Source organism: Heloderma suspectum, chromosome 1, assembly GCF_057233095.1.
Source record: "Heloderma suspectum isolate Gila_16-S chromosome 1, 16-S_ref, whole genome shotgun sequence".
In the NCBI taxonomy this organism is placed as follows: Eukaryota; Metazoa; Chordata; class Lepidosauria; order Squamata; family Helodermatidae; genus Heloderma; species Heloderma suspectum.
In genome coordinates, this window is record NC_139458.1 from 336,577,373 (window position 1) to 336,596,168 (window position 18,796).

The 18,796-nt window shown below is 42.9% G+C and overlaps 1 protein-coding gene across 1 annotated transcript in view; it reads right to left on the reverse strand.

Moving 5' to 3' along the window:
• The window catches only part of MOXD1 (monooxygenase DBH like 1), a 70,517-nt gene that overhangs the window by 44,968 nt on the left and 6,753 nt on the right, over nucleotides 1-18,796 (reverse strand). The window contains exons 2-4 of the mRNA XM_084827539.1: nucleotides 8,282-8,428; nucleotides 4,518-4,685; nucleotides 4,304-4,387 (exon numbers count right to left, since the gene is read on the reverse strand). Coding sequence (XP_084683665.1) covers nucleotides 4,304-4,387; nucleotides 4,518-4,685; nucleotides 8,282-8,428 — 399 coding nt within the window. The remainder of the gene's footprint in view (nucleotides 1-4,303; nucleotides 4,388-4,517; nucleotides 4,686-8,281; nucleotides 8,429-18,796) is intronic.

Here is an 18,796-nt window from a genome sequence, read left to right on the forward strand (position 1 = left end):
TGGTCATGTGGCCGGCATGCCTGAACACCGAGGTGCACGGAACGCTGTTACCTTTCCTGCCGAGGCGGTACCTATTTATCTACTTGCAATTTCTTGCTTTCGAACTGCTAGGTTGGCAGAAGCTGGGACTGAAGACGGGAGCTCACTCCGTCACGCAGCACTCGGGTCTCGAACTGCTGACCTGCCGACCTTCCAGTCTGCAGTTCAGCGTCTTAACCACTAAGCCACCGCGGCCCTTATCAGTATGATAGAAGACCTATTAAAATCAGCAAGTACTGAATACCATGCAAGTGTTTAAATTCTTATTTACCCCCCCATCAAATAGATTAATTATTTTGTTTTATTTTCTTCAGCAAAAACAAACACAGTTCAACTCACATTCAAGGCTAATATGGAAGACCCTTCAAAATTAGATGGGAGTTGCTATCCAGGGGTGGCTCCCATGCAGATTTAAATGTCCTAAACAGGCTAAAATGGTTTAAATGGCCTAAACCTTCCTAGGACGGGCGGGGCTACTACTAACAAAGGAAAGACACATGCAAAAGACAAAGCCCCCACCCATGTATTTAGATCATCTTCCCTCTGAGATTAGACATGCAGCAACATTTTTATTTTAAGGCAGATGTTAGAAGACCCATCTGTTTATGCAAGCCTTCCCTGTGTACTGTAGCCTTCCATTGTATGTAGATAGGATATATTCTATGTATTTATTTTTATGATTTTGTGATTTGCCTTGAGATCTTTAGATGTAAGCAGTTGTAAATACTTGTAAGTAAATAAATACATTTTAAAATTACCCCAGTAGCACAGGAACCACTCATAGAAAAATGGATCCTACAATGCTAAGATCACATTTAATGGAGCCCATATTCCACCTACATACACATCAGGGGAAATCTACCCAGTATCAAGTATACCATACATACTTCATCACACAGCCCTGATGGATCTCTAAAGAAGGCCTGCTCAACATAAGCCCTCTCCCTGTCTATTCATGGTCCAGTGGGCAAATTATAAATATTCACTGTTAACAGCCCATTTATTTATTCATTCATTTATTTATTTTAGGGTGCAATCCTATGAGATCTGCCTTTGATACTTGTAAGCCTCCGAACTCTGTAGAATTATATACTACTGACCATAGTTTAAAATATCTCCAGATGGTTTTACAGACTCATAGAAGATCAGGGGGAGGGAGGGATTAGGGAACACTTGCATCATTATCTTTTTCAAGCCTGTCACATCTAGATAGCCATGCTGCAGAGTCCCTGCATTGCTCAATGTGTGGATTGCTGGGGGAGAGTAAACATTGTGTGCTGCTGCCATCAACTTTGGCAAATGGTAGTACAGATAAGGGTGGTGGGAAGGAGGCAGAATACAGAAACAGAGCCTAAGGTGTCTGAAGGAAGAAAAGGGGAAACTGAGAGAAGCAGAGAAACCTGTGGCTAAAAAAGAGGTACCTAAGAATGGAAAGTATGCTAAACAATGATACTATATATTTCTATACTTTCCTGCAAGATTTTGTAGAGTGAGTTAAAATGGGCCAAGACAGAATACCGATTGGAAGGTTGAAAGAAATTAAGGATTCTAGGGAAGGTTTGGAGATCACAAAAGAATAAACATCTGTTACCTCCAAAACCTCATTGGGATAGTTGCAATCAGGATGGTTAAAAGTCAGTACATAAGTCAAAGAACAATCATGACATCTGTTCATTTAGGAAACTTGACCAAAACTAGGTGAGTAAAGATTATGATAAGTAATATAAACTTGGTTAAAGACCTTTGTGATTTTAAGGTTGGATGTTTCAGTCCTGGCAGCTGGTTGCAGTTACTGGTTATAAAATCAAGATAAGTTTCTGATAAACACTTCATGGTTGGGCAAGATTCACTCTCTCCCCTCATCCTAACAAACTGAATGAGAAGAAGTTTTTTCTTTGATTAGGTACAATATATTTAAATTTCTATTATCATTTACGGTGATCTTAATTCTTTTCTTTGTAATTCAAGACTGAGCAAGTGTTGAAATACTCATACAGAGAAACAGTGTTCAACTTGTGGGAAGTGAATCTAGGCGTTCCTCTCCCTGAAGCTACTTAGAACACTGTCTGGATGAAGCAGCCTCTGAGAATGATTTCAACAAGATAAAAGTATCCCACTTAAGCGGATCTACTGGAGATCATACTCCTGTAAAGCTTCATCATATTAATAATAGCTTGTCACTTTTATGTTGGGGAAGGTGTGGAGAAAGAGGTTCCCTTATCCACAGTTGGTGGTCAAGGAGTTCTGGGGTAATGTCTTTATGATTATTTCAGGTTGTCAACCTGAAGTTTAAGACTAGCAGGTTTTACAACATAGTGTAAGACCTATTGGTCTTAATGTTTAAAGCCCTAAACTGCTTAGGACCTGAATATCTGGATATCTGAGAGACCACCTGTCTTACTATGAACCTATCCAAGCATTAAGATCTCCTGGAGAGGCCATTCTGAGGGCATCATTACCCACAGAGGTCCATTTGTTGGGCACACATAAAAGGGGTTTCTCCTGTATTGTCCCCAAACTATGGAATGTGCTCCCTCAAGACCTACGATTGGCTCCTACTCTCTTGGCCTTTAGAAAGGGTGTGAAGAAGCATCTTTTCAATTTAGCCTTTTAAAACATGTAGTTTTTTAAAAATGTTTTTACTTTTTAATGTTCTTGGTTTTATGGTTGCAAGGCTTTATTGGTTTAAATTGTTGTATGCCACCTTAATGACTTTTTAGTAGATAAGGTGGTATATAAATGTTAATAAACAAATAAACAAATAATTGAAACAGAACCATCGCTTGCTTTATTCTCTATATTTGCAAACTACAATTTTCACATGTCACAAGGAATTGATTGCATTTTTATTAGCTGTAGCAAGGATGGAAATAGCTAAAAAATGGGAAATGGCTTCAGGCTATACTACAGATAATAGGATTTTGCTAATCTGGCATCTAGTGTTAGCTGAAAGATTGACTCATCAAAACAGACTGGCAAGAGGTTCAACTAAGCAGAGCCATTTCCTTGAAACTTAGCTTCCATGTATGTCATGTGTAGGGATGGCAGAGAATTCCGCCACGGATCTCGGTGAGGCCAAATGCCAGTGCATTCGGCCCCCTGAAATCCGTGGCAGAACGAAGCCCCCCCGCCCCACGAAATGGGCCCAGAATGGAGCCCCCAACCCACTACACGTGCGCGAAACTGAGCACTTACCTGCTGCTGTCCGTGCCGACTAGCGAATGGCGGCTGCCTCCGCGGCCGCCATTCGCTTCCTCTTCATAGACATGATAGGCTATGTAAACATAGACATGATAGGCCTTTTGCGTTCCTGCAGAGGCCGTGATAGGCTACGTAACTATTTACGTAGCCTATCACAGCAAGGTAAAAAAAAACCCGCGTACGCAAATGGCGGCGGCTATGGCGGCTGCCATTTGCGTTCCTTTTTTTCGCCGTTTTAGCCTATGTAAATATTTATGTAAGCTATTATGGCGAAAAAAAGGGGAACGCAACGCTATTTGCGTTCCCCCTTTTTTTTCGCCGTAATAGCTTACGTAAATATTTACGCAGGCTAAAACAGCAAAAAAAAGGAACGCAAATGGCGGCCGCCGTAGCCGCCGCCATTTGCGTACGCGTTTTTTTTTTTTAATTTTGCCGTGATAGGCTACGTAAATATTTACGTAGCCTTTCACGGTTAAATACAGGGACGCAAATGGCAGCGGCTATGGCAGCCACCATTTGCGTCCCTGCTGCCCAGCGGCCAGATGTTTGGCTGCAGGCGGAGCTGGCCGGCGGCTCCGCAGAATCCCCGTGGAGCAGAGCCAGCCAGGCAGGACTCCGGGGGGAGGGACGGAGCACCCCACACACACAAAGCAGATCCACGAAATGATAAGTGACTTTCGTACATCCCTAGTCATGTGTCAACAAAGTTGCTGGGATTCTGCTTCCACCATCATCCCACGTATCTTTCTGGAAAGACATTCTTTCAAAGTTTATTACGTAAATACACCAGGACTAAAAGGAAAAGATGGAACATGAAGAGAATGACACAGACTGGCAATCCAAACACAGTTGTGTTGTAGTGGTTTATTTGTGACATTTGTTGAAATTGTTATAAAATCATTGGGGCAGGGGAAGTTTTTTTTTAACTCATTCAGATCTGTTTCAAAGATTTTGGCATGTGAACTGATCTGGAATCTCTGTACTTCACATCTTGTAATACATCATGAAAAGACAGCAGATTCCCAAATATATATACCTAGATTTCTTTGGCTAGATGACATACCTTTATTATGTGATGCTTTTCATGCAAGGCAGGTATCTTAAACATTTGGCACCAATATGTAGTGTCTTTGTCTGGTATAGGCACCTGTCTTAATAAAAATAAAAGAAAAGGCTAATGTAATATAAAAGTCTAATTTTTGTTTCCCATACATTCAGCCAGCAGTTCTATCCATCTTACCATGATACTCAGTAAAGCAAAACCCAAAGTAACTTACGTCTTGGTTTGTCAAGTCAAAATATGGCAGGGAGGAAGAGATAATAGCATTCTTCTCAGGGTTCAGTAAACGAAGACTCTTTGTCCCTCGAGTCACACCATGGTAATTTTGACTTCCTTCCCTAAAGTCTTTGTCATGGTATGCCCATATCACCCGCACTGTGCTCTCCTGAAAAAAAGAGCAAACTTCGCTGAATAGGTGCGTATGAAGAAATCTAAGCCTATTATCACAGTCTACCACAGGAAAATGTCCATCTATTTCAGTCTGTACTAGAAGGTCAGATTATTCAGATTCTCATGAGATTCCTGGGGTGATGTTTATAGGGTTCAAGTGGCATGACTGTATTCTAGAGCATTTATTCAGTTAGGACATGAACAGTGCTAGATTTATGGACATGGAAGCCGTCTGCTGAAGCATATTCTGTGATCCAAAACTACTCAGAAGTAAGTCCCACTGATTTCAGTGGGCCTTACTCCTAGGTGAGTAGGTTTAGGATTGTAGTCTAACTCACACACAAGACTTTTATACATCCTCTAATTCCATCAACTCTGTTATAGACACAATCAGTGGCAAAACCTACCATGGTTTGTTAGTTGTGGTTGAACCAAACACAAACACTGGGAAATCATTTTTCCAACCATAACGCGAGCCCCCTTTCAAACCACAATGCGCCTTGGGCAAAGGGACCAGCACGTGTGTGGCAAGTGACAAAAGACAGGAGCCCATTGGGATGCATGCATGACTGCTGAACCACAGGGCTCTGGGACCTATCAGTCAACAGCCTGAGTGTTCGGACCTGTGAGATATTATGCATGCCAAGTCAGAGTTGCCCCTTCATGCCTGAGTGAGAATAGCTGAGGGAAAGCCAGCAGTACAGGGGTTAACAGTTTGGCACCCATAGCCTCCACCCCATATCCCACTTCCCATTTGTCCCACCACCCCTTATTGTGTGCCACTGTTAGTAGTGAAGGGGACAACAGCTTGAATGCTGGTTAGCAGAGAGGAAGTTGGGATGTCATACCAGATAGAGAGAAGAAAGCCAGTGCCCAGCAGAACAAAAACTTAGCAGTTTGGTCACCATTGGACTGCAGCAGCATGGCAAGGGCAAACAGCCCCCCCCCCTTGCCTCCACCCCATTTCTATCTGCTTATAGGAATGCAGGACTTAATTTCAGGGAGCTCCAGTCACTACCTACAAATGGTATTAGCTCATTGTTGATATTAAAAGGCTATTGGTGGCTGGGGATACATTTGTAGTGGCTTGTAACTAGCTGGGGATGCATTTTCAGCTACAATTAATCAACCAATCGTGGAAGCCTCTTGGCTACCACAATGAGTACTGGCCCCGCAATGCTATATGCTGCTAGCAGCTTCTTTTGGTGGCACAAGATTGGGAGAGCTGGGAAAAACAGAGAGAGGGACAAGAGAGTTTGAGTTACATAATCCCGGGTTGTTATTTTTAAAGTCTGGCCCAGCAAACATTAAACAGGAGGAATTTAGCGAGGAATATGTATTCATTTGTACCACCAAAAGGAAAGAAAGGATTTTTAAAGCCGCATGTTCACAATGTGACTCAGATACATTATATATCAGATACAAAACAAAATGGATTCCAGGCCCAAATTTACACAGTTCAGCCCACCAACCCCTCCCCAACCCACAAATGTATCCTGAATAACTGTACAGATAAAAGAATTTCTAGCAGAACTGGCTTTTCCAACACTGGAAGCAGTGGGGGGGAGGAGGGGAGGGGAGGGAAAAAACCCCATTTCTCACAGACATACACATGCTTACATGGGAGTAAGTCCCATTGAATTCAGTGAGACGTACTTCTGAGTAGACCTACATAGGATTGGTGTATATATTCTATCATTTAAAAGCACTTGGCACACACAAGCAAATAATGCAAATGTGTATTCTATCATAATAATAATAATAATAATTGCTTGGCCACAGTGGTCCAGGCACTAGTAACCTCAGGACTGGATTACTGCAGTGCACTCTGTGTGGGGCTGCCCTTATGGCTGGTCCAGAAGCTGGAGCTAGTGCAGAATGCAGCAGCTCGGCTGTTGTCGGGAGCTGCCCCTTTCCAGCGTGTAACTCCTTTGCTGAGGGAACTGCACTGGCTGCCTATTCACTACTGGGCCAGGTTTAAGGTATTAGTACTAGCGTACAAAGCCCTAAACAACTTGGGACCAGGATACCTGAGAGAGCACCTTCTTCTTTCCTAATCTGCCCGGTCACTGAGGTCATTGGACCTTGCTCCTGGTGGTTCCATATGGATCTATGGCCCAGCTGGAGTCTATCAGGAAGATAGCCTTCAGAGTAGTGGCCCCCTTCCTGTGGAATTCCCTACCTCTGGAGGTCAGGCAAGTGCCAGCGTTGTGTTGCTTTCAGCACCTCCTGAAGACATTGTTAATCCAAGAGGCTTTCCCTGAGTGACCAGCTGCGGTTGATTATGTTCAGAATCTGTTCTTTTAAAACATTTTAATTGTTTTAATTGTGGGATTTTATTCCTTTATTTTGCTGTTCACCACTCCGAAATCTTTGACGCGGAGTGGTATGTAAATACTGTAAATAATAAATTAATAAATAAAGTTATCTTAAGTTGCAACACCATTAATTTAAAAGGATTTATATTAAGGATAGAATCCACCCACACCAAGCACCATATACAAACACACACACACACACACACACACACAAATTTATCAGTTTGAAAATCCCTCTGCTCTGCTCCACTCCATCCCTCACCATACACACCAAGCTCAAATACATTTTTACACAATGTGGCAGCACAGATTTAAATGCGTTCCCCAAATCCCTATTTATTCAGTCATGACCCCGTGGAAACAAAAAATGCAAATCAACCACCCTTCTTCAGGGGCAGGGCACAGGCCCTGTAATTTCCTCTCACTGCCTTGACTGATTGACCTGGACCAAGATGCTCTGCTATGGAGCTCCAGAGGGCCCCTTTAAATCCCCCCCCCCCGGCTGCATGCCACAGCTCAGCGCAAACATTCCAAAGCCTCCAACCGACTTCCCTCAATACAAACAAATGGGGTTTGGGGGGCGGAGGGTCATATCTCCCCCAATCCTTGACTGACCCTGCTGGATTTTTATCTCACTGTTAGTTGACCCATTCTCTCCCAGAGGGGAAATTTGGCAGCTTTCCATTCATATTTTGCGTGACAGGCAGTTGGTCATGCCTTTTCACTCTTTGTTCTCGAATTTTCACACTCAAAAAAATTTCTAGCATAGCCTATGCACTAGAAGAACTCCCCATGGACCTATATCTCCAAGGGCAATGCTAACCTGTCCATGAAGGGTGAATCCCTTTCCCCTATAACATCCCATAGTAAGCTTTGTTGTGCACCAAACCTAGATAATCTGCTAGAAAATTAGGTAGCTATCTACTTGCAAAATTTGGGACAGATGAGACAAGGGGGCGCTTAGCTATGCCCCCACAACTGACTTTTTGCCCCTACGGGAAAAAGTGCAACATGGTGTTCACAGTCATAACTACAGGTGGCCCAACTGGGTCACCCACAATAAACTAAGCAAGCAAACTCCTCCCCCCTGTCCTAAGCATAATCAGAACAATGGGCACAGCTATGTTAGCACAATGCTTAATCCAACCTGAGAATGAGAGGTTTGCAAATAACTTTATTTTTTATTCAGTTTTTATTCAAACTGTTTTTTTATTCAGTGTTGATTTAACTCTCCTCTCTCTCACTCTGTCAGATTTATCATGAACTACTTTACCGTTATACTTTTGTCGTTGGGGTCACAAGTGTGAAGCTGCCGGCTGAAAGCTAGTATCGTATGGGTACTGTTTTCCATGGCATATTCCAGATGGTAGTCCTGCTGAGCGTCTTTTTTCAGTGTTCTGTCTGCATTTGTAAAATAATCCTGTTGAAGACAGAAACCAAAACAATATCCTGCTGTTACTCTTTTTTTAAAAAAAGATCTGAACTCCATAACCTTTTCAGTTTTCTGGGAAATAAATTTTAAACAATATGTTGTAATTTTCTAGCAAGTACTTTATATTAGCAAATAGGAAAACCTCTGAAATTTAGGCTCAGTTTCTTTTAATTCTATACATACAATTTGGAGGTGCAAGAAAATGCAACCAAACAAATTTACTGGTAGTATAACTACAATAGCATTAATGGACTTATAGATAGCTAAAATATGTTTCAAACAAAATAACTTCATAGAAAGATCCTCAATATCATATTGTATTGATCTTTCTTTGCATTACTCTCATGGGTTTGAGGCAGATCCATTTTGGTTTTGCTTTGCATAATAGAATGTATAAACCAGGGATGGAGAACATGTGACCTTCCAGATGTTGTTGGACTATAACTCCCGTTTTCCCTCACCACTGGCTATGCTGGCTAGAGCTTATTGGAAGGCCACCCATTCCACACCCCTGGTATAAACTAATTTTTAAAATCTCAAAAGTCTTAAAAAATTGTTTTTAAGTACACCTATTTCTTTTAATGTCCTCTTCTGTTCCATTGTTTTAAAGTCAAGAAATAAAACATTATTAGTTCCCATAGAACTTATTTTCCAGTCCCTTTGCTTAGTCACAAGGGAGTAAACAAACCAGTTATCCTATAGCTCATTCATTTAGTTTCTGGGGAGAAAATATTAAATAGGAATATGATATTGTTATACACTCTTCACACAGCAAACCACAGGAATGTTTTAGTCTTTTTCCTGAGGAAAGATTATCCTAGTCCTCAATGTAGCAGAAGTATGATATCATGCATAAGCTGCATCAGTAATGTGGTGTCATTAACCTCTTCACCTCTGAATTCTTTGTCATAATGTGCAGCTGGCTTTCTGATTCTGATCCTGCTGTCTAGATCACCATAACTCCAGTTATTGGGTTGTGTCTAATGGTGTCATTAAGCAGTTCCATAAACAGAACTGAGAAGGAGGGCTATTTCCCCTCTTTTCCCCGCAGACCCTGCACAAAATCTGCTCTGGAGGACTGGGAAACCCTCTGGAGCAGATTTGAGGGTGGCACAGAGGGTTGAGAGGAGAAGAGAGGGAGAAAGTCCCGTTGCACTACTTGATGTCTACTAGCACAATGTCGAATTCAACCTGCTGTCTTAAAACCCACCCTTGATGGTCATTCAAAAAGAGACATAGGCTTAGACACCAGGCTGATGATATGGTTGAATTATCTCTTGTTAGCTTTCTAGGCCCTTTGTATATTTGTTTCCTAGTTTGCTCAGAGTAAGTTTGTCAGTTCCTCACCCAGAGATGGTCCCAACACCTCTAACAGCACAATCCTATACATGTTTACTAAAAAGTAAATCCCATTGAGTTCAGTGGGGCTTACTCTCAGGTAAATTAGTATGGCATTGCAACCTTCATGCACTGAGGCACTGAGCTAGCTATAGCTACTTTGCTTGCTGCCCCATTTCTCCAGCAGACTTTTCTTTTAAAACATATTATATGTATTAAAGATTTGTGTCAAGAAGTATAGTTAACAAAAGGAGAGAACAATGGACCAAATAAACAAAACACAAACAAATATCAGGTGGGTAATTCAGGGTGTGTGTAGCTGCAAGAAAACAGAGGTAGATGTTAGTGGAGAAAGTTCTCCAGTCAACATGATACAACATGTAACAGATCGATAAAGCACTAATATTAAGTCATTTCACCAGCCTTCCTCTCCTACATGGTATGAGGCAAAATTAAGCCTTTAGGGTGGGGAAAACAAAGAGATTGTGAGGATCTCTTCAAGCTGGGAGAATGGGCATCTAAATGGCAAATATAGTTCAATGTAAGCAAGTATAAAGTGATGCATGCTGGGGCAAAAAATCCCAACTTCAAGTATAACCTGATGGGATCTGGGCTAGTGATGACCAACCAAGAAAGAGATCTAGGGGTTGTGGTGGACAGCACAATGAAAATGTCGACCCAGTGTGCGGCTGCTGTAAAAAAGGCAAACTCCATGCTAGGCAGAATTAGGAAAGGTGTTGAGAATAAAACTGCCAATATCAGTAGCCCTTATATAAACCTATGGGGCAACCACACTTAGAATACTGTGTACAGTTCTGGTCACCGGATCTGAAAAAAGATATTGTAGAGCTGGAAAAAGTGCAGAAAAGGGCAACTAAAATGATCAAAGGGCTGGAACAATTCCCCTATGAGGAAAGGTTACAATAGTTGGGATTGTTTAGCTTGGAAAAAGGCAAGTAAGGGAAAACATGACAGAGGTGTACAAAATTATGCATGGCGTGGAGAATGTGCATAGGGAGACATTTGCTCCCTCTCTCATAATACTAGGACCTGGGGTCATCCCATGACCTGATTGGTGGGAGATTCTGGACAGATAAATGGAAGTATTTCTTCACAGAGCACATAGTCAGACTATGGAATTTGCTACCACAAGACGTAGTGATGGCCACTAATTTGGATGGCTTTAAAAGGGGGGGGGTAGACAAATTTCTGGAGAAGGCTATCAATGGCTACTAGTCCTGATGGCTATATGCTACCTCCAGTATCAGAGGCAGTAAGCCTATGTACACCAGTTGCTGGAGAACATGGGTGGGAGGGTGCTGTTGCATTCCAGTCCTGCTTGTGGGTTTCCTGTTGACAGCTGGTCAGCCACTGTGTGAACAGAATGCTGGAGTAGATGGACCCTTGGTCTGATCCAGCAGGGCTCTTACATTCTTAAGTCAAACTTACATGTTCCTTTGAGTAACATGGTTGTCATCACCACCATAGTTGTTCCTATGTTACTCCAGGTAATGTGTATGTCTTCTGCCTATGATATGAGAGCAGAAAGTTTGGCTCTGCATCACACTGGCAACACCCAGGTCTATTTCCAGCATTGTATATAACAGGGATGGGGAACGTATGGTCCTCCAGATGTTGCTGTACTGCACCTCCCAGTATCCTTCACCACTGGCTGTGCTGGCTAGGACGGATGGGAGGTGCAGTCCACCAACATCTGGGGGGGCACACATTCCACATCCCAGGTATCTAGCCATGTAGTCTGATCTAACCACATTAGTAAAATATATAGGAATGGGAGGACTATAGTGGTGACGTATAACCATGCTAGCTCAAAGTGGTGTGTTTTTAACAGGGCTTTAGATTCCTGTTCATCACAGTGGAAGAAGATGGGTGATGTGTACGGATGTACAAAACGACTTACCTGTTTCGTTTTGTACATCTGCGGTGGGCGGGGGAGGTGCTCCGTCCCTCCCCCCAAAATCCTCGATGGCCAGCTCCGCTCTGCAGCAACTCTGCGGAGCCGCCGGCCAGGGCAGCCCGCAGCGACATCTAGCTGCTGCTAGGCTGCACAAGGACGCAAATGGCGGCCGCCGTAGCTGCCACCATTTACGTCCCTTTTTTTTTTTGCCATGATAGGCTACGTAAATATTTACGTAGCCTATCACGGCAAAAAAAAAAAAAAAAAAGGGAACGCAAATGGCGGCGGCTACAGTGACTGCCATTTGCATTCCCTTTTTTGCCGTGATAGGCTACGTAAATATTTACGTGGCCTATCACCGCCTCTGCAGGGACGCAAATGGTGTCCCTGCGTTAGCCGTGATAGGCTACGCAAGTATTTACGTAGCCTATCACGGCTAAAGGGATGGGGGAGAATTCTGCCATGGATCTTGGTGAGATCCCCTGAAACCTGTGGTGGAACTAAGCCTCCTGCTCCCCCGCCCCGCGAAAGGCACGCAAAACGTCTACCATTCACTTCACCATTTTGTGCTACTCATTATTGATTTAAGCTTATGACAAAGTTTAGCAAGCTTTGTAGTAATAATGGAAATCAGCATTTAAAAAAAAAAAACAATGACCAGAAGCAATTATAGACTGTGGGGAGGAGTCAAACAATTAGATATTTTTCATTTACTGGAAATTATTTAGAAATTGAAGCAACACATGGTAAGTTGATTTTACAGTTCATAAAAGATGTGGTGTATAATTCCCTACAGATGATGGCACTGAGGATGAATTGCTCCTCATATGCTGTTGACCCTGCTCTCACTCTCTCAAAAGGGATTTTCAGTTGATATGGTTTTTGATTAGAGCTATACAAAATGGCAGGGAGAGTAATTTCTTATGGATGTAGTAAAAAGATGTAAATAAGCCCTTTTTTATCCTTGAAGAATGTACGCACAGCTGCAAATGGAACCTTGAGAGAGAAAAAATCACAGCTGTCATAATAGGCTGGAACAGGTGTTTTATATGGAGAATAAACCCTCCAAATACTTGACAACCTGCAATATATTTTGGCTCCTTCCATTAGTAATGTAAATGAGAACAAAACATTTAACTACATTGGGCCTCTCCAACTCAAAGGATCACAAGTTTATTTGATAGTCTGATTATACAAGTGTAGCAGGGTATGTGGACCATTAGGCTTGTGAAATGTTCATTATGTTCCAAGTGAGCACAAGTTATCTCTGCTAGCTGCCATTCTGTACCACAGAGTCAGACTTGTACAGCAGCTAGTGGATTCGGTCTGGATGTAAGAAACACACAAGAACATAAGAAGAGCTATGCTGAAGCAGACCAAAGGACTCTCTAGTCCAGGATTCTGCTGCCAGTAGCACACTAGAGGCCTATGAAAATACAACAGTGCCCAAATAATGTCCATTACTTTGGACAGGCTGTTAGTCAGCCACCACCCCCTTTTTTATTTTTCACTCCCAACATTTGTGCAAATGGAGCTGTATTTTTTTTTTTTTAAAGTCCACAAGCAGGACATTAATGAAAAAGCATCCTCCTCGATACTGGAGGAAACATATAGCCATCAGGACTAGTATCCACTTAAATTATCCTCATGAATTTGTCTAACAAATCTAAATTGATGGCCATCACTACATCTTGTGGGAGTGGATTCCAGTTTAACTATGTGCTGTGTGAAGAAGTACTTCCTTTTATCTGTCCTGAATCTCCCACCAATCATGGGATGAGCCCAGGTTCTAGTATTATGAGAGAGGGACAAAAATATCTCCCTATCCACTTCTTCCACATCATGCATAATTTATCATTTCCCCTCTTACTTTCCTTTTTTTCTAAGCTAAAAACCCTGAATTGTCTAACTTTCCTCATGGGGGAGTTGCTCCAACCCCTTGATCATTTTGCTTATTCTTTTCTGCAGCTGTGGACACTGTTTTCAACTGGTTCAGCAACACTCAAATTGCATACTAGTTCCTGGGTGCCGCATAGGTTTAAGTCCAGGGTTGTGTCGTCTCTGGTCAATTCCATGACCAATTGTTCAATCCATAGTTGTTTGGAGTACCTTTTTGTTGTGACTGGAATATACAATTAACCAATCTATGACTGGGTTCGCACAACACAACAACCCATCATGGGTAACAATCCATGGTAGGTTGTTATGTGGTCCGAATCTAGACTGCTTCTTGCAGAGTGGCTTATTTTTCACGAATAAGCCACCCGGATAACCCATGGCTTGTTCTAGGGGTTGTTTCACCCACGATGGATTGGCATGTCAGTTGAACCCAGCAGAGCCAACCCATTGTGGGTTGTCGCAATTGGATATAGAGCCGCTTGGCAAGAGTAGCAAAAACTCCTGTCAGTCTTCCCGATTGTGCCTGCCCAAGCCGCTTCAAGCCTCCCTTGCCAGTGACAGCCCCTCCAACAGTGCCCAAATAATGTCCATTACTTTGGACAGGCTGTCAGTCAGCCACCACCCCCTTTTTTATTTTTCACCCCCAACATTTGTGCAAATGGAGCTGTATTATTTTTTTTTGGCCCCAGGAATTTGAACAAATGTGGGGGTTTGGGTCAGTTTTTTGCAGCTGCGCAAGTGTACACTTGTGGCTGTCAGGTATATAGGCTCCCCGCCTTTCCTGGCTCCCATTCACAGTAACCGTGGCAGAGAGAAGAGCCGCAAAAAGAGGGAGAAGCCTAGATCTCTCTTAAAAGGACTTGCTGGAGACTCAGGGAACTATGGAATGGAAGCAGGGCACCCACAAGTGTCTGCTGGTATTGCCACTTGGTATTTTCACTTGAACCCAAATTGAAATGTTGCATAAGTCAGCTGACCTAACATGGTTGTTGTGAGGGTAAAATGACACTCTGAGACCCTTGGAGCAATACTAAAATAAATAATAATTCCAATCAGAGGCAACTGAAGAGGTTCAAGGGTGATTTAGGAATACAGAATGCTGAAAGAATCAAACAACAATTGCTCCAGGCATTCTCAGCTGGGTAACCATGTATACAAGTTAATATGGCCTTTATAATCCTCTAACCTAGTTTTGGATGAGTAATATGGAGAACATGAAGGGCCTACAATTTGATACAACAAACGCAGCCCATTGTACCTAATAACAGGCCTTGCCTAACTATGGAGCATATTGGTACTACTGCCCAGCTTCTCCATTTCTTCACTATAGTAGGGGTCCCATCCAGGGTTGTGCATACCATGTGCATTCTGTAGAAGTGTAAAAGTAGGAGTTGTCTGTGAGTGTTTAACTATAAAACATGTTTTTAGACCTCATAGTTATCAAACTTCAGAAATATATGTACTCATTTTTGTCAGAGTCTTAGAAAACAATGACTTCCAATGGTCAGAGGTTTGACATTTTTGTACCCTGCAGAACTACTGAACTATCATAACAACTATTTCCTGTCCTCACTTCTGTGCTATATAGCAGGGGTCCCCAACCCCTGGGCCGGGACCGGTCTGTGGCCTGTTAGCAACCATGCCACAGGGGCATGCGAAACCCCCACCCTGGGTCCGCGGGGATCCGCAGGGGTGGGGGAGGCGATCCGTCCCCCCGCCCCGGAATCCTTGCCGGCCCTGGCTGGCTCTGCTCCACGGTGAGTTCACGGAACTGCCAGCCGGCTCTGGCCGCTGGCAGACTTCCAGCTGCTGGGACGCAAATGGTTTCCGCATAGCGGACACCATTTGCGTCCCTGTTCTTCAAGTAATAGGCTATGTAAATCTTTACATAGCTGATTACTGCAAAGAATAGGGACGTAAATGATGTCTGCTATGCGGACGCCATTTGTGTCCCAGCGGCCAGAAGTCTGCCAGCGAAACCCTCCCCCCCCCCCCGGGTCCGTGGAAAAATTGTCTTCCACGGTCCCTGGCGCCAAAAAGGTTGGGGACCGCTGCTATATAGCTTCTCAGTCCACAACATGCACACATACACACTCACCAGCTATAGCAGAAACATTTACATTCCCTTCAGCAACACTTTCAAGCTGTCTCCTAAAATATTACCTATATGGGCAGGGTGGGATACAAGAGTGCATGCTTTTCCATTCAGGAGGATGAACAGTGCAGTGGCAGAACACATTCTGTGAATGCATGAAATCCCATGCGCCTCTGGTAAAGGTAACCATGGAAGCAGAACTCAGAAAGACCTCTACCTGAAACCTTGAAGAGCTGCTGCCAGACAAAGTACTGGTCTAGTACTGCCAGAGTAAAACAGCCAGAGTAATTATTTTATTTATTTATTTATTTATTTATTTATTCCATTTCTATACCGCCCAATAGCCGAAGCTCTCTGGGCGGTTCACAAAAACTATAAAGACTATAAAAACTATAGAGTAAAACTATACTTGTCAGAGTAAACAGCGCTGGAGCATAGTGATAGCCCTTTGGTCTTACTTAGGATTAGGATTGTGCACCACTTCAGTTTCAGATGTGAATTCCGAACCAAAGCAGGGCGATTTGGGCTAGATCCAAAGTGGATCTGGAGTGGGTCAGAGACTTCGGATGATTCTGAAGCTTAGACAGCCTGTCTGGGAAATGTAACCATTTGCTTAAGATTAGGGATGGGAAGAGGAGGATTTGGGAGGGGAGAACTGAGCTTTGGCAAGTGACATCTCTAGGTGCAAATAGGGCTGAACTTTTAACCCAACAGTCTCCAATCACTTCATTTCCCAGTGGGAGAGAGAGCTGATAGAAGGAGGAGAGTTCTTTATTATTGGATTGTGCTGGTGCAGCTTCTTCCAAGTACCTACCTATCCCTTCTCAATACCATTTCTTAATCTTAGTGTCCCTTAAATCCTTCTTCTAGATTCTTAAAAAAACAAATAAATATTTAAAACTTTCTCTTCTAGTTAAGCTTCAGTTTGTTTTCTTGCTGTACTGCTTGTTCTGTAGCTCTCCCCCTCGCCTCCCCCCACCTTTCTCAATTCCTTCCCTTCCCATTTTTCAACTCTTCATCTATTTTCCTGTTGTTGTTTATTCGTTCAGTCGCTTCTGACTCTTCGTGACTTCATGGACCAGCCCACGCCAGAGCTTCCTGTCGGCCTTCGCCACCCCCAGCTCCCCCAAGGTCGAGTCCGTCACCTCCAGAATATGATCCATCCATCTTGCCCTTGGTTGGCCCCTCTTCCTTTTGCCTTCCACTTTCCCTAGCATCAGCATCTTCTCCAGGGTACCCTGTCTTCTCATTATGTGGCCAAAGTACTTCAGTTTTGCCTTTAATATCATTCCCTCAGGTGAGCAGTCTGGCTTGATTTCCTGGAGTATGGACTGGTTTGATCTTCTTGTAGTCCAAGGCACTCTCAGAATTTTCCTCCAGCACCACAGTTCAAAAGCATCTATCTTCCCTCACTCAGCCTTCCTTATGGTCCAGCTCTCACAGCCATAGGTTACTACGGGTAAGACCATTGCTTTAACTATGCGGACCTTTGTTGTCAGTGTGATGTCTCTGCTCTTCACTATTTTATCAAGATTTGTCATTGCTCTCCTCCCAAGAAGTAAACGTCTTCTGATTTCCTGGCTGCAGTCAGTGTCTGCGGTAATCTTTGCGCCTAGAAATACAAAGTCTGTTACTGCCTCCACGTTTTCTCCCTCTATTTGCCAGTTATCGATCAAGCTGGTTGCCATAATCTTGGGTTTTTTTAGGTTTAACTGCAACCCAGCTTTTGCACTTTCTTCTTCTACCTTTGTCATAAGGATCCTCAGCTCCTCCTCGCTTTCAGCCATCACTATATTCCTGTAAAAACCCCAAAATACAAAAACAAAAACAAAACACTTCTATTGGGCTTTAGATAGTCAGTGTTATCTCCTTTCCCTCCACCCCTTAGCGTTTGGGGTAGTTTTTTTTTCTTTCTGTATCTGCTTTTCTTTTAGTCTTGTGTGTGTGTGCTGTGTGAGTGCAGCATACACACATTACTGCGCACAGGCAAACAGTGTGTGGCCAAAGCAGTACATATAAACTATCCAATATATACTGTTGGGTAAAACACTACACACAATACACATGAAGCATCTTAGGCATATCACCATCTGTGGTGCTGCTCTTGGCCTGCCTGCCTACCCCATACCCAGTATGGAGTAGAGAAAGTGGAGCAGTGCAATAAATAAGCTCCACTGTAATGTGTATTGCAACCAAAGAGAGGTTTAACTTTTCTTCCCTTAATGAAGAGCCTCAGGTCATCCAGTGAAGCTGAACAGTGGGGGATAGGACAGACAAAAGGAAAGTACTCTGGGGAAGGGGTTATTTTGCACTTCAAAAAAATTTACAACAGAGATTAGGGATAGTGACCTCCTAACTGTCACCTTAAACACCTTCTGATCAAGATCTGTAATCCCCTGTGTAGCTTGACAGGGTTTTTTTTTTTTAACCTTTTTAGTTTTTGAGAAAAAGAAACTTTATGCATGGTTAGCACAAAAGGCACTGGACCTAACTGTTTGTAATTTGGCAGGTTCAATTACTTCCATAGTGGCTGCCAGGTCCCCAAATTCCATGCACTTATGTGGAAGCACTGAGAAATTATAGCTCTTTGCTTTGACAAGATTTTCTTGAAAAAGCTAATTTTTCCTGTGGCTAACACAAAAGTCACTGGACTTAACTGTCTGAAATTTGGCAGGTTCAATAACCTCCACAGGGGCTGCCAGGTGTCCAAACTGCATGCATTTATCATAAAAACTAAAAAGGTTATGGCCGTTTCTGTTTTCCAATGCAAGTCAAAGGAAAAATGTAAAATCTGAATAATTCAGATTTCCGAATCTTGCTTCAGATCCAGAGTCCAAAGCAGATTGGATCCGGTTCAAATCGGTCCGAAGCAGATTGGGGCCAAATCTGAAGCACCAAATCGGCCTCCAAAGTGGATTGAAGCACAAGCCCTACTTGGAATGAGGCGGCTTAATATTTCAGTGCAATGGGTAATTTGAATTACTAGTAGACTTATACTTTGGGCAAGAGGCGGGCGGTGACAGTCCTTTACAATTAATTCAGTCATAAAATGTCCTGTTCTGTTAATATGGGATCTCTCACAGATTTAGAAAGAACTATGCATCAG